This window comes from Myotis myotis, unplaced genomic scaffold (assembly GCF_014108235.1).
Source record: "Myotis myotis isolate mMyoMyo1 unplaced genomic scaffold, mMyoMyo1.p scaffold_m19_p_2, whole genome shotgun sequence".
Lineage (NCBI taxonomy): Eukaryota > Metazoa > Chordata > Mammalia > Chiroptera > Vespertilionidae > Myotis > Myotis myotis.
The window spans coordinates 10663616-10678859 of record NW_023416324.1 but is presented as its reverse complement, the minus strand read 5'-3'; the positions used below and the strand labels follow the sequence as shown (position 1 = coordinate 10678859).

The 15244-nt window shown below is 53.8% G+C and overlaps 1 protein-coding gene across 2 annotated transcripts; it reads right to left on the bottom strand.

Moving 5' to 3' along the window:
• Window positions 1-868: 868 nt before the first annotated feature.
• PLA2G2F (phospholipase A2 group IIF) lies at window positions 869-9803 on the bottom strand. 2 transcript variants are annotated; one of them, XM_036351837.1, is made up of 5 exons: window positions 9549-9803; window positions 8818-8867; window positions 5265-5409; window positions 4236-4345; window positions 869-2251 (listed from the first exon to the last, which is right to left on the bottom strand). In XM_036351837.1, the coding sequence occupies exons 1-5, from the start codon at window positions 9659-9661 to the stop codon at window positions 2043-2045; spliced, it is 627 nt and encodes a 208-aa protein (XP_036207730.1). In that variant the 5' UTR covers window positions 9662-9803; the 3' UTR covers window positions 869-2042. The 2 variants fall into 2 exon arrangements, with proteins under 2 accessions (XP_036207730.1, XP_036207729.1); XM_036351836.1 differs by lacking the exon at window positions 9549-9803 and having other exon boundaries at window positions 8818-9161.
• Window positions 9804-15244: the final 5441 nt, after the last annotated feature.

Sequence of the window (15244 nt, the reverse complement as noted above, 5' to 3'; positions counted from 1 at the left end):
AGGCAAGAGACTCAGGGGACATCCAGCAGTCATCTGGATGTCCCCGAGGCCCGTCTGAATGGACAAAATGTCCAGTCTGTTTCCAATGAGCCTTTTTCCTTTTTAGCTTTAGGAGTTGCTTTCGGGGACCCCTGAGTCCTGTTGGGGCTCCTTAATAGGCTCGGGGGTGTGCAGAAGCGATTCAAGTGACTGTAGGAAGTTGAGGGACTGGCGTGGGCAGGGAAAGGGGATGGCGGGGTGGACAGAGGGGTGAGAAGGTAGAGATTTAAAGAAGGTCCTATGAATAGATGCACGGGTACTGAAGGGAAGACCAAAGGTGGTAAGAGAGGGAGATGGGAAGGAACAGGCCTTAGAGGAACCAGTTTGTGGAGGCCTCAAGTTTCCCAAAGAAGACAGCGAAGTTCCAAATTCAGCAGGGATTTGAGAAGTCGGGTTTCAGTTGACTAGGAAGTTCCTTTGGGAGGAGCAGGATCAAATAGGGAGAACAGAGACGCTTTCCAAAGAGCCAGGGGAAAATGTCCAGCCTAGAGAGTTAGGGAATGCCTCCCTCCTCAAAAGGAAGAGTCTGGAAGGATGACTTCCGGCCCAGCAGGCACTTTTCAAACACATCAGCCAGGAATTCTAACCTGCTTCAGGGAGAAACTCGAACCTTAGGAATCAAAGCCTGTCCTCACCACACGGCAGCAGGCACTGATCCCCAGCCCTGGCTCAGGAGCTGGACTCACCAATGGACCCTGATGCACCAGACAAAGGCTTCCAAGGTGCACACTTGGGGTCCTGGCGGAGAGGCCTGGGGTCCAATGATGACTCAGGTATCACCCAAGTCATGGCGCCACGGCCCTTAGAAAACCAGATGCTGGGCAGTCGGTTCAGTGGTAGAAACAGATTTTATTCAAGACTACTGCAACAGGGGGCAGTATAGCACTGGGCTCCATTCTTAATACAACAATCACAAAGCCACATTCTTCTTAAGTGGGGATTTAGAGGAGCCGGAGGTGGGTTGGGGGATGGACAATTGCTAAGAGGGTAAGATAATTCTTGCTACACTGACCTAATAGGATTCTTGCTGAGGGCAGGCCAGATCAGACGATGGAGGATGTGGAATCTGGTCAGACATTAATGGTGGGTGGGGATTCTTGCTAAAATGACAAGGCAGGATTCTTGCTACAGCTAGGTGATGCTGAGATGGACATGGAAACCCAAAGGTTGGTAAGAGGTCTCAGGAGCCTGAGTGAAGATTGGCCAAGGAGAACCCCTTCGGCAATGGCAGCTCCTAGACCAATGTAAAGCAGGTGCAGCCCCGTCCACAAACCTTAGCATAAAAGATCTCACTAAGCTGAAAGGACTCGTAAGGAAGGAGAGAACCTCTGGATTGCAGGAGCCCCTTCCTCAAAAAATGTGACCCTCACTCCTCCTCTCCACCTTCAGGCTCTTCAACCCAGCTCCACACCTCTGGTCTAGACATCTGACCCTCACCCCTCTCTCCCCTTCTCCCTACCCTTTCCTCCTCCCCAGGCTGCTCCCTCCCGGCCTCCCTGAATCTTCTGCTCAGCTTCCTGCCTGGGCCTTTGTTTCCCTTTTCACCCAGGAGGGTCCCAGCCCTCAGCCTTTCCTCCCCAGGCCTAAGGTCTTTCCACCCACTGGCCTGGCTGCTGCATGAGGGGAGGTGCAGGGGGAGAGGCTGAGGGCTGGGCCCTGCCTTCTCCTGTGTTTGTCAGAGACCTGGGGGCCTGGGGCCTCTCTCTCAGGTCTCGTCTTCCACACTCAGGAGTGACGCCAACAAGCCACACGTTCCCTGCCAAGTCCAGGACCAACAGCAGGACACGGACATGCCCAGTCCTGGGCTGGAGGACCCCGGTGGCCACAGTCAGGGCCCAGGCCTTCCTGAATCCTCTGGGGACCAGCCTTGCTGGAGGGCTCCAGGGAGAAGATGGCAGGGTAGCCCATAGGCTCCAGGTCCACCCCCACCTCTGCCTGCTCCATGTGCCTGGTCCCCAGAGCAGGAACTGCCACCCTTCTTCTCTGTCAGCCCCCAGAGGGCACTAGGGCAGTGCAGGGGGTGGCGAGGAGGCGGGGCTACAGGTCTCCTTCTTGGGCTGCTCGTAGATGCTGCAGTTGGGGGTGGTGCCCTGGCAGTAGATGTTGAGGTAGTTGCGATGCTTCTCATTGTACGTCTGCCTCTGGAAGCACAGAGCCACGCTCTTGTCGCACTCGCAGGTCTGCCTGTCGCAGTCCGTCTGGTTGCGATCTCCTATGGGGAGGGGAGTGCATGCACTCTGAGGGTCCAGTGGTCCGGGGCCAGCTGCACCAGCACCCCCCGCAGGCCCACCCCAGGCCTGTGAGCGCCAAAGCGCTGGGCTGGGCAGCCTGCATTAACAGCCCGCCAGGTGGCTGTGTGCATGCGAACCTTGGAGAGGCACGCAAGGCCCGCCTGTCGTTGCATCGTTGGGAAACTGAGGCTCAGAGGGGGATGGGTTTACCTAAGTCACCAACACCCCCAAGGCAGAGCTGGGACGAGAACTCCGGTGTCAGGAACTCTCTCCCATCACAGAATTGTGGACACCCACCCTGGAGGGCGTTCGTGCTAAGGATCCAATGAGGAAAGCACTTCCTCCCACGGAGCAAATGCCTGATGCATGGTAGCCACTGCTGCTGTTATTAACATTAGCCTCCGGAAATCATTTACCCCAGCAATTCCCAACCGGAGGTGTGCGTGCGAGCCAGCTGGCAGGCTTGTGAAAACACTGCCCAGCCCCACCCCTAGAGCTTCGGACTCAGTAGGTCAGGCAGGGCCTGGCAATCTGCGTTTCTGACAAGTGCCATGGGGATGCAGATGCCCCAGGTTGGGGAAACACCCTTTGGGAACCACCCACTAGCCAATGGTTTGCAAATATTTCAACCTTTCCATCAACAGAATCCTTTCTCTTAAACGAAACTCTTTGCCGAAGGCTAATGCATCAAACAGCTGAAAGAGAAGCCTCTTAAACTGTAATATACATTAAAGGGCCAGCGGGCCACTCAGGGACCCCCATCCCCCACCACCCCCCACCATCACCTCTTACCGCAGCTATTCCCCCTGCCCCAGGAATCCCCAGAAGTTACCATGAAAACCACTGCTTGGGGTTTAAATGGAGGGACACCCCCTCTTTCAAGCCAGCCCCTCGGCCCCATGTTTGAACAGCAGCATAGGAGGCCCACAGAGCCCGGAGTTCCCAAGGGCCCAGGTGTACCCAGTTCCCCCCACCCCCCAAGCTCCAGATTCTTTCCCAGAGAACAGGAGACGAGTTTCTTTGCAAAGCTGGGGTTGCTGGTGAGCTGTTAGTGAGGGACTAGGAGCAGAGCCTGGTTAAGAAAGGAGACAAAGGGAGCTCAGGCTGCCCACAGCATGGGATTGGGGACACCTGCTGCCCCAGGGAGGGGCGCATAGGGGAGGCAGGGCAGGGACGCCTGGGCCATTAGCTTGGATACTGCACCCGTTGGGAAAAGACCATGGGGAGTCCTGGTAAAGGAGGAAACTCCACCGGGCCTGACTCCAATAGCTTGAAATCTGGAAACTCTGAGAGTCCTGGGATGGCGCCACCTTCTGGTGGGGTCCCAGTGACAGAACTGAAAGGGAACCAACCCCCTTCATGTACCCATGGGGAGACTGAAGCCAGGTAGGGAAGGGCCCTGCCCAGGGCTACAGGGTCAGGAGATGCTGGCAGAACCCGGCTTTAAACCCCCAACCCCCGGCTCCCAGGCCAGTGTCATAAAGTCTCGAAATCACCTAAGAGATTCCTGGGCCCCACCCAGACCCACTGAATCAGAATCTACAGAGCTGAGGAATCTCCAGGACGAGAGAAATGGGGACCACGTCAGGCTTGGGGATCAGAACATACCAGGGAGATGTGCCAGAGCCACGGCGAGGGTTGTTAGATTGAACAAACAATAAAACAAGAGGCCTGGTTAATTTGCATTTCAGACAAACAAATATTTTTAGTATCAGTATATCCCAAATATTGCATGGGACATACTTATGCTAATTCTTAAATTCTATACTAACACTAATTGGCATTATGCTAATATTAAATTTTTAGCATAAGTGTATCCCATGAAATGTTTACGATATACTTCTGCGTAAACATTTTTCGTTGTTTATCTGAACTTCAAATTTAACTGGGCGTCCGGTATTTCATCTGGCAGCCCTGCACAGGGCCCCAGCACAGGCTGGGGCAGATGTCGGGGGAGGGACTCACTGCAGACAATCGTAGTATTATTCTCGATGCTGTACTCATAATGGTCCACGTAGGTGTGGCAACCCTGGTCAAAGAGCTTCTGGTAGCAGCAGTCATGGGCATGGCAGCACCTAGGGGTGGGGAGAGGAGAACAGGCCCACATAGCCAGGCTAGGCCCATCTCCTACCAGCAGAGACCCTGCTCATCTGTCCCATTCCCTCACTGGTCAGACCTTCAGACTGAGGCCCAGAGAGGGGTAGTTACTTTCCTGAGGTCACACAGCCAGGCAAAGCAGGCCAGTGCCCTAGGTTCTTGTCCATGATTATGCCTCTTTGTCTGTGCCCAGGGCTCCAGCTTCCCCCCGGGAGCCCTGGCTGCAGCTTCCAGAAGGGCCAGGTGGTCCAGCAACGTGGTCAAGTAGGAGGGAGGGTTAGGGTTATACACTGACTACATGCAGAGGCCGTACCTGGCTGTGCATGGTGCCCAGGAAGAACCAAAGTCTGAAGGCTTGAGTGGGGAGGGGGGGGTGGGGGACAGGAAGCAAATGTGGGGTGGCTGTTCCTATCCCCTCTGGTGGAGGGAAAACAATTAGTCCACATGCATTTATTAAGCTCCCGGGGTACCAGACTTGGTGCTGGCTGCTTTTGGGGAGACAGGAGTGGAAGACAAGCCATAACTTCCAGGACTCCCTGAGGGATGGAGGAAGCACACACAGCCCTGACCTTCAGAGCCTGCAATGTGATGGGGGCAGGGGTCACAGGCCTTGCCTTGGTCAAGCATCAGGGTGTGTTTGGGGGAGGTCAAAGTTTCCTTCCTGGCAAGAGCGGGAGTTCAAATGCCTCCAGGCCGGAGACCTTTGAGACGGACAATAGAGTGTGTCCACCATGGTTGGAGAGGACACGGGTCAAAGGTCAGCTCGTCGTCACTAACCCATCAAACAAGCCTCATCGTTTGGGGAACGGGCCTCTCCCACCTCTCGAAGATAGAGACCAGTCTGACCTCCTCTGCCCCGCCCGGTTTTGAGAGCCGCCCTGGCATTCTGGAACCTACCAGTCTACTTCATCCATGGGCAGGCCACGCCCCCCCAGCCCGCAGTAGCAGCCGTAGCCCACGAAGGACAGGATGGCATTTTTCCCCGTGATGGCTTCCACCATGGTCTTCAGGTTGAACAGGCTGCTGTGCGCTGCGGGCAGGACTGCAAGAGAACCAAGGGGACGCTGTGCACAGCCTGCCCTGTCCGCCTGGCTGTCCTCCCCGCACCCAGGGCCAGGGGAATGGGGGCGGGCAGCAGGCAGAGCGGGAGGAAGGAAGCCATGTACAGAGTATTCATAGCCCACGTCCTTACATTAAGCCCTGTGGCCCTGAGGAAATAATACTAGTTACCATCATGCCGAGGACTTCTCAGTGCCTGTCAGGCACTGTCCTAGGCCCCTTCTGCACATTAACTCATCGAGTGCTCACTGCAGCCTGGTGAAAGGCTATTGTGGTGGAGCTGCCCATTTTACAGATGAGATCGCTGAGGCCCAGAGCATTTAGTAACTTGCCCAAGAACACATTGAAAAGCAGCAGAGACAGAATTTGGACCCAGGCAGTGAGAACCCAAAGCCCAACTGGTCAGGAAACTGTAAGGGTTTCGCACATGGACCTGCTCTTCAGGACGCTGGGGTTTGATTCTGGGCCCTTCTGCCTTGGCCTGGCTCCTCTGCCCCTAGCGGGGACTCAGCGTCCCAACCACAGTCCTGGGGCTGGTACATCTCAGGATAAGTCCAGAGACAATTGGGTGCCCTGGTCATTCAATGAAGACACACACACACACACACACACACACACACACACACACACACACACACTCCTTTCCCTCTGTCAGTGTCTCACAGGAAGCAATAGAGCAATGACCCTTCCTGTACCAGCAACATCAGCTTCCTGGCACCTGGCAGCCTGCCCACCCCAGTGACAGCCTCTCCTCCCCGCTCCCCTGCCTGCTGGCCTCCTGGCCTGTGCTGCGTCTGCATCTCCTCCTGGCTCACTGCCGAGTCGACACCAGGCACTCACCTGGGTGATGCACCCCACCCCCCAACACACACACAGGCAGGAGAGCTGCTCTAGCCCCAATTGATGAGCAAACCAGGGCTCAGAACAGTGAAGGTTTCAGAGCCTGGAGTGGCTGAGCCCGGACATGAGTCCAGGTGTGTGTGCCCCAGAGCTGTGATGCCACCACCATGCAGGGCCGCTCCTGCCTGTCTCCCCCTCCCTGGGCTCCTCCAGCTGGGTCCAGGGCTAGGTGCCCAGTTCAGCACCCTGTCGCCACTCTCTCCACTTTCTCCACCCTCCTCCACAGCCTGAATAGGAATCGTCCCAGGAGAGGGAGGCACCAAGAATTTCAGAAACTGGAGACTGGATGGAATCCCAAAGGCCGAGACTACTTGCTTCTTGAGACGTGGCTGTCACATCATGAGTGACAGGAAACTCACCATCTCAACATGCCTTAGTGGGACGAGCACAGACAGACCTGGGCCCATAACTACAGCTCCCCAGGGCTCCATTTTCCCATCTGTAAAATGGGAACATTAGTACTGACCTCCTGGGATTCCCCCGGGGTAGTGCCCTGTTTGGAGCCAGCGTGCACCAGACACTCGCTCCCTGCATGGCCCCCTGCCAACTCCTGGGGCTTGTTAGGCCCCTGGGCTGGACATGCCTGCCCCCTCAGAGAGCTGATGTTGGGAATCCTGCCCCACCAGAGTCTCCCTGTCTATTGGCTCTGCGATTTTCGACATTACAGAGAATAAGGAGCAAACAAGAGAGGGCATGGGGAAGAAGTAGGGAGAAGTGACAGATGACTTTAAGAGGATGGTTTAGAGCTATATAGGTGTCTACACTGGGGCCTGGGACAGGGAGAGAGGGGACCCTGCATCCTGTGGGCCTGAGCCTGTTTCTTGAGCTGTACAGAGATTTGACTGTTGAAAGGCCGGGGGTAGGGGGCGCAGGGGAGGGGGTGCGGGAGGGAATGTCTGGGAAGGTTAGCTCTGCTCTGCTGGCTTTTTGGTGCTGGAGAAAAATGTGTGCCAAGCAGCTTGGGAGTTGGATGGACTGGGTTTGCAAACAGGTTTAACACTGTGAGACTGTAGGCAGGTTGCATAACCTCTTTGACCTCAATTCCTAAATCTGACAACAGCCAATAATGGCATTCCCTTTCGGGGCGCTCTGTGCAGAGCCCCTGAGGTCCTGTGTGAGGTCCTGGCCCCTCACTCCCCAGCCTGAGCCCCGACCTCCTACCCCACCCATCCTCTAGTTGTGCAGGCATTACCCCCCTCGGGGTGGCTTCATCCCCAGGGCCCATCACACAAAAGGTGGGCACACACAGACACACACAGACACATACCTCATCCTCTCCTTCACACGCTGCACACTGCTACACACACTCAACGCATATTCATACCCTCACACCTCACACACAGATGCACAATCTCCTGGTTGTCAATGAAAAACACTCATGCACACGCTCACCCACAAATTCCTCACACCACTTAAACATCTCACTCATACACACACTCACACCTCACGAATACACTCTCCCACGGGCAGCGCCCAGAGTGGGATCCGCGGCCTGAAGCAAGGCCACGTCCACACTCCAAGTGCAAGACACACACAAAGTCTGCATTCAGTTGGGCCAGAGGCTCCGTCCCTGGCCAGTGGTTTGGGCTGAACTCAGTGGTTATTTTCCAAATAACAGGTCACTTTGCCCGAATTCACCCAGCGCTGTCTCATGTCCGGCCACATGGAGCCTTATGTTGCCTCTGGCATTTCTTTTCCTCCACGCTGGCCGTGTCCAGGAGAGGGGGGACAGGCTGCAGGGAAAGCCAGCGAGAGGTTCAGGTCATCTTCCATCGACCCGAGGCACCTGCCACCGGAACGTCTAGGCCTGTGGGGGTTCAATATGTGTCAGGGGCTTCAGCTGGCCCCGATCCACATGCCCGGGTTACCACCCTGGGTAAGAAGTCCCTGGACCTGCTCCATCAACTTTTTATATGCTCACATAGACACCACTGCTCCATACACACCACATACAGGTGTATGTACCCCTATGTTCTTATACATCCTCGAGACACATACAACTCAATACACATGCACACTTTATTGAAATGTATACATACAGGGACATCATCGTATGCTCGGGCACACCTATAGACACATGTGTATGTCCATAAACAAACCATTAGCTTCTGTTTACATGTACACACATACACAAACACACCTCCAAAGTACACAAACACCCAGCTGTGCTGGGGTGCCCAGACGCCCAGTGAATGCCACCACTTTACGATGCTTGCTCAGCTCTGGGCCCTGCCTCTTGAGGCTTGTAAATGCCAACTGCTCGTGGCGTGTGTTTACAGGCGGAGGAGGAATGAGCAGCCCCGGAGAGAGGGTGAAGCCTGCCAGGGGCTGAGCGGGAAACTGGAGGCCCAGAAAGACAAGGGACAGGCCCAAGGTCTTGCAGCTGCTCAGCGGATGGAGAAGCAGGCTGCCCAAGGTCAAGGGAGAAAGCCTGGGGAGTGGGGTGACTGGGGGGGTGGGGAGGAGGCATCTCCCCAGAGCCTTTACTCACTGCTGCTGGCCAGGATGGTGACGGTGAAGAACTTCAAAGCAAGGCTAGATCTGAGAGAGGACGAAACCCAGGTCCTGAGTCGAGCCATTCCTCCTTCCTGCAATTCCAGGCCTGCTGCTCCTGCCCCGGCCTCATTATCATTACAGATGCACTCAGTGCTGTCCCTTGTTGACCCTGGCGACATTGATGCCGTGGTTCCTGCTGCCCATCCCTGTGATTAGCAGCTCCAGGAAGATCTGAGCACCTCCTACCTGCCCTGCACCTCCCAAAGGCTCAGCCCCCAGAATGGCGGAGCCAGGAGGTACCAGGAGCCTCTCCCCTCCCACCCCGAGCAGGAGTCGGCTCATTGCCTCATGGAGTCAGATCACTGTTGCAGATCAGAACCAACCCCCTGCCATATTTGGATCAGAAAGTCATGTGACTCAACCTGGTGGCTGGGTCTTGCACTCAGAGCCAAGGGACCTGGATCCTTGGATTCTAGTCCCAGCTCTGCTTCTAAAATGCTGTGTGACTCCGATAGATCTCATAGCCTCTCTGGGCCTCGATTGCCTCATGAGGATGGACTAGATCCGTAAGGCCCTTCTAGTGCTGAAAATGCAGAGACATTCCTCAGCCACCCCTCAGAGACTCAGAGCTCTCTTTCTGGATATGTGGATTTAAGGAGCCAGTTCCCCACCTCCATCCCGGCTGCTCTGCATGGAAGGTTCTATCCCCAGGGAGCAGGCACGTACCTGGAGGTCCTTGAAGAAGAGGCCCTAAGATCAGGGCCCCTCCACCCAGAGGGGTGTCTAACCAGCACCGTCTTTCTGAACCCTTTGGGGTTGGCCTGCACCCCATCTGCCATGTTCAGGGTTCTGGGGGGCCAGCGACATAGAGCTCCAAAGGTCCGAGATCTGCTCCAAAGGCTCTGGGGAGTAGGCCCCAGCTTCTCACTGCCACCTACACTGGCAGGATCGAGCCGGGGCAGTGCCCCTGGGCAGGAGGCTGGTGACACATGGCCTAGAAAAAGGAGGCTCCACCCCCTCCCTCCCACCACCACCTCCACCCTGCCCACAGCTGCCTGGTGAAGTCCCCACCCCTGGGGCTCTGGCCTGCAGAGGGTGGGGGTTTGTGCACCTGGCCAGGGGTTGGCCCCTCCCGTTGCATCTGAAAAAATATTAGTCCAAAGTCCTCTCTATCCCCATCTGAAAAGGATGTTCAAGTTATTTAATGACACTTGCTACAGGGCAGGGGGGCAGACTTTACTCAAGGGGGCCATTACAGAGGGGTCACCCCTTGGGGAAGAGGGATTGAACTTAACTCCAACAAGGAGAAACGGGAATTTATAACCAAGGAGGAGGATGGGTGTCGGTGGATGGAAAATACTGACAGGAAACATCAGGGGTCAGGGGGATGCTGGCTGAACTGACTTAACAGGATTCTTCCTAAAATTGGACAAAACAGAGACAAACACAGAAGCCCAAAAGCCGAGGCGTAGTTGAGCAAGAGTTCAAGAGAGACTGGGTGGAACATCAAGCAGAGAATGTTCGCCAGGGTCTCCAGGTGGCTAGGTGCCTGTCTGTAGGCTTCCCTCCACATCTGCAACGTGTTGGTGCCCACATCTGGCCAAGACGGAGGGCACAGGCACAGGCACCTGGCACGAAGCCCCCAGGAGGGTGAGCCTGCCCGACCCGGAGCAGGGTTTCCCCACCCGCACCACGGGCAAGCGGCCCCACGCCTCTGGCGCTGAGCGGATCCCTGACCCCACACTAGATCCAGTAGGAGCCCCCTCCCCACCAAGTCTGACAGCCAAAATGTCCCCAGGCATCACAGGTGTGCCCTAGGGGGCTCAGTGGCTTCAGGTTGAGAGCCTCGTAGCCTGGGAGTCGGTGCCATGTGCCCCTTGATAGAGGATGGCACGCATGTGGGGAAGATGGACAGGAGAGGAGCAGAGGGGCCTGGAGCTTGGGGAGCCCCTGGAGGATGGCATAGTCCCACTGATGAGGCTCTGACTGCAGTACCCCCGCAGCTCGGCTCGGAGACCCTGACAGCATAGTTCCCTTCCCTGGCCCCTGTGTCCTCAGCTGTGGACTGGATGTAACCGGCTTCCCTGAGAGAGGATGGTTGGACAGGTGGCAGGTGCTATGCCACCTGGGCATGGGGTAGGCACTCAGTGAAGGATATGATTGCTGCCAAGCCCAGGCTCCTTCTCCAGTCTTTTTTTTTTTTTTTAAATATATTTTTATTGATTTTAAATAGGAAGGGAGAGGGAGGGAAAGAGAGATAGAAACATCAGTGATGAGAGAGAATCATTGATCGGCTGCCTCCTGCACGCCCCCCACCGGGGATCAAGCCCACAACCCAGGCATGTGCCCTTGAACAGAAGCAAACCTGGGACCCTTCAGTCCATAGACCAATGCTCTATTCACTGAGCCACACCAGCTAGGGTCCTTCTCCAGTCTTGAGGTGAACTGGGGTGGTGGGAAGAGGAACAAGGCAGGGGAGAGAAGCGTACTCTTGGAAATTAAAACCCCAAGTAACCCCCCACCTTCACATTGGCCCTGCTCTCCCAAATGCCCCCTAAGTGGCTGACAAGGGACTGAAGGGACCCTCTGGGGCTTCCCTTCTTAGGGATCTATCACACCAACTGGCCAGCCTGTCCCACAGGTCATCCCCCTCCTCCCAGCCCCCATCCTGCCTCTGCCCAACGTCCTCTCCATGGATCCAGGCCCTTCTCGTTCCCAGAAGTTCTAGGAAACCCCACTGCATCCAGGCACACGCCGGGCCAGGGACGGTGTTCATTTACACTTGCTTACACAGTACATTCCTCTGTAGGTGCCTGTGCACGTTCTCGTGTGTGAATCTTGACGCTTCACTCAGACCGGGCATCCTGGGGAACAAGGGACTTTATTTCCTCCAAAGCCCGGGGATTCCCAGAGACAGCACCTGCCTCATCAGGCTGGGAGCTCCCTTAGGACTGAGAGTGCTGGGAGGAGGCTGGGCTCTGCCTTCACTTGTCTGCACAAAGCTTGGCTCGGTCTTTGCTTCCATTTTGCATATGCCTCGTAATGATACCACAGCCTCCGAAGGAAGAAGAACTAAGAAGTAAGGCCTGTACAGCCCGCACCTGGACGATATAGCCTCCATCTGGTAGGTAACCCAGAGCCACTTAGATCTGTGCCAACGAGGCCACCGCCAGGGTGGGGACCCCTGCAGGCCTCCAAACAGCCCTGTTGCCAGGTTGTCCGGTACTCCCACTGGCTGTGCTGGTTGGGCTGGTCTGCAGAGGGCAAGCCCCTGAAGTGGGGGGATCAGCTCTTCCCTCTCTCTGCCTTCCCCCTACCAAGCACAGGGAGCTCAATACCCAAAGTCAATAAACTGGTCGACCCAGTATTTCCACTCTGGGAACTGTAAACGAAGATGACGGCACAGATGAAAAAGATATTGACTGTGGTGTTTTATGTGATGCACCCGCGAAAATCAGAAGCAACTTAAGTTAGGAGTTAGTTAAGCCAGTTATTAATCAGCCATTCATAACCCATAATGTTTTTAAAGATTTGATAATACCAAAAACAAAATCCTGGATATGAAGGGTAATAGCAATTTTGTTAAAACCAAAAAGGGGGGAGGAAATGAGAAGGTTGGCATGCATATATATAAAAATTATCAGAAGGATACACAGCAAAACATTAGTAATGGTTGGTTTTAGGCAGTGGAATACCTGATGGTTTTATTTTATTACTTGTAATTTTCTGTATTAAAATGAATATAAGATAATACCATTAAGATGGAATAGTCAATTTCCTTGAAAGACACACACTCACTCAACTGGAAATAGCCTATATCTATTAAAGAAAAATGAATAATCAATTCTAGTTTAAAACCTTCTCATAAATGAACTCCAGGTCCGGATGACTTCACTGGTGAATTCAACCCAATAACAATACTGTGTTAACTGCTAGGGCTGCTGTAACAAAATACCACAGACTGGCTGGCTTAAACAATAGACATTTATTTTCTCACAGCTCAGGAGGTTGGAAGCCCAAGATCGAGGTGAAGGCAGGTTTGGTTTCATTTTGAGGCCTCTCTCCTTGGCTTGCAGGTGGCCACCTTCTCACTGCCCTCACATGGCCTTGCCTCTGTGTGTGCACTATCTTCTTGTCTCGTTGTGAGTCCAACTTTCCTCTTCTCATAAAGGCCACAACGTGATTTTACTCATATAAAACGAATAGGCAAATCTATAGAGACGGAAAGTAGCTTAGTGGCTGGCCAAGGCTGTGGTAGAGGCGATGCAGAGAAACTGTTAATGGGTAGGGTTATTTTGGGGGGTTGTTGAAAATGTTCTAAAATTAGATTGTGGTGATGGTTGCATAACAGTGCATACACAAAAAAACCTCACATTAATTTATACACTGAGAAATAAATAAATGGTATGGCATGCAAATTATATTTCAGTAAAACTTTTTAAAAAATTGGATCATTTTATTCAAATTTTAAAAGGAAGAAAATCCTGATACATATCATATGGATGAAACTTAAGGTCATTATGATAAGTGAAATGAGCCCGTCACAACAGGACAAATACTGCATGATTCCACTCAGCTGAGGAACGTAGAGGAGTCAAATTCATAGAGACAGAAAGTAGAATAGTGGTTGCCAGGAACTGGGGAGAGAGAAACGGAGAGTTCAATGGGTGTGGAGTTTCAGTTTTGCAAGATGAAGAGTGCTGTGGATGGATGGTGGTGACGGCTCACCACAGTGTGAGTGCACCTACTGCAGCGATTCTCAACCTGTGGGTCGCGACCCCTTTGGGGGTCGAACGACCCTTTCTCAGGGGTTACCTAAGACCATCGGAAAACACATATATAATTACATATTGTTTTTGTGATTAATCACTATGCTTTAATTATGTTCGATTTGTAACAATGAAATTGGGGGTCACCACAACATGAGGAACTGTATGAAAGGGTCGTGGCATTAGGAAGGTTGAGAACCACTGAGTCCTAATGCAACTGAACTCTTCACTCAACGATGGTTAACATGGTCAATATTGTTAGAGCATATTTTACTAAGAATTTTAAAAATAAATATTAAAAATGGCTCATAGGCCCATTTGTAAAACCAGACAAACGTCTTAGGGTCCACAGTGATCCCCCCATTCTGACTCCTCAGACAGATCCACCCACATTGTGCAAATCCGCATGAGACCCCCACCCACACCCACCAGACAGGCCACCGGGGGTCTGCACAGCCCAGCCTCCAATCAGCTCAAATGTGTCTGGTCACTCCAGAGATACCAAAAGTCCCTAGCGGGCAGGGGCAGGGTCTGCCTGGGGGCCAGCAGGTAGTTGGCGCTCAGGAAAGCCCTTCATTTGCTGGGTGGCTGGGCGATTTCTTGCAAGTGTGGTCCTTGTCTTCCATAAGCTAATGCTAATAATGAGAACACCAACTACCACTATTGAGCGCTTACGGTATGCAAGCCAAGCATCGTATAAGCCCCATGTCTCAGCATCTGCACAAGAACCCCATTGTGCAGGCTGGGCCTCCACCCCATGTTCCTCCGCCCCATTTAACAGGTGAGAAAACAGCCGGGGAGTCAGGATGACCGCCAAGCCTCCTGAACGCCCAGGCGCTGCTGCGTCCCAGCAGGATGTGGCCTTGAGACAGGCAGCAGGGGGCCTCACCAGGTCTGAAGGCAAAGCAAGAACCTTGGAGCCATGACCGTGTCAAAGCTGCTGGGGATGGCAATGGTCCAGCAATTTTGAAAGAAGATTCTGTGGCCACTGAGCTTGGGTCACTCTGAGTGCACTGAGAGGTCGAAGTGGAAATCCCCTCTGTGGGTGACCAGCTCTGTGTCAGTTGGAAACCAGTGGCTGGGCCCGAGGTGTGGGGAGAAGTCAGCGTGCCCAGCCCTTTGCTTTGGTCAGAACCTTAGACTCTTCCCTCCTGGGAGGAGGGGTCACCTGGTGCCATGCATTTACTGACCACCTACTGTATACCTATCGTTCTACCTGTGATTATGGCATCACTGGGCCCATATTTTGGATGGGAAAACTAAAGCTCAGGGAGCCGATGTATTGTAATCAAGGTGATGCCACTAGTAAGCTGGAATTCAAACCCAGATCGGACTGATATCAAAGCTGGATTTTCTCGCTACCACACAGCCCGAGTTCATCATCTAGAAGGCTGTCTGAAGTAACTCCCACTGCCCATTTGCTCCCTCAAATTGGTAGAAGTATAATATACGTAGGAAAATGCACAAATTAAAATAGCTGGGTGAATTTTCCCAACTTGAACACACCAATGTAACCGCAGCCAGCCAAAGAGAGCAGCAGCGGAAGCCCTCCTATCACCTGTCCAGTCCCTACCCCCTCAGCGGGGAGCCCTGTCCTGACTTGTGAAAGCGCCATTCGGTTTGGCGGCGTTGGAGGGTCATATACACAGAGCC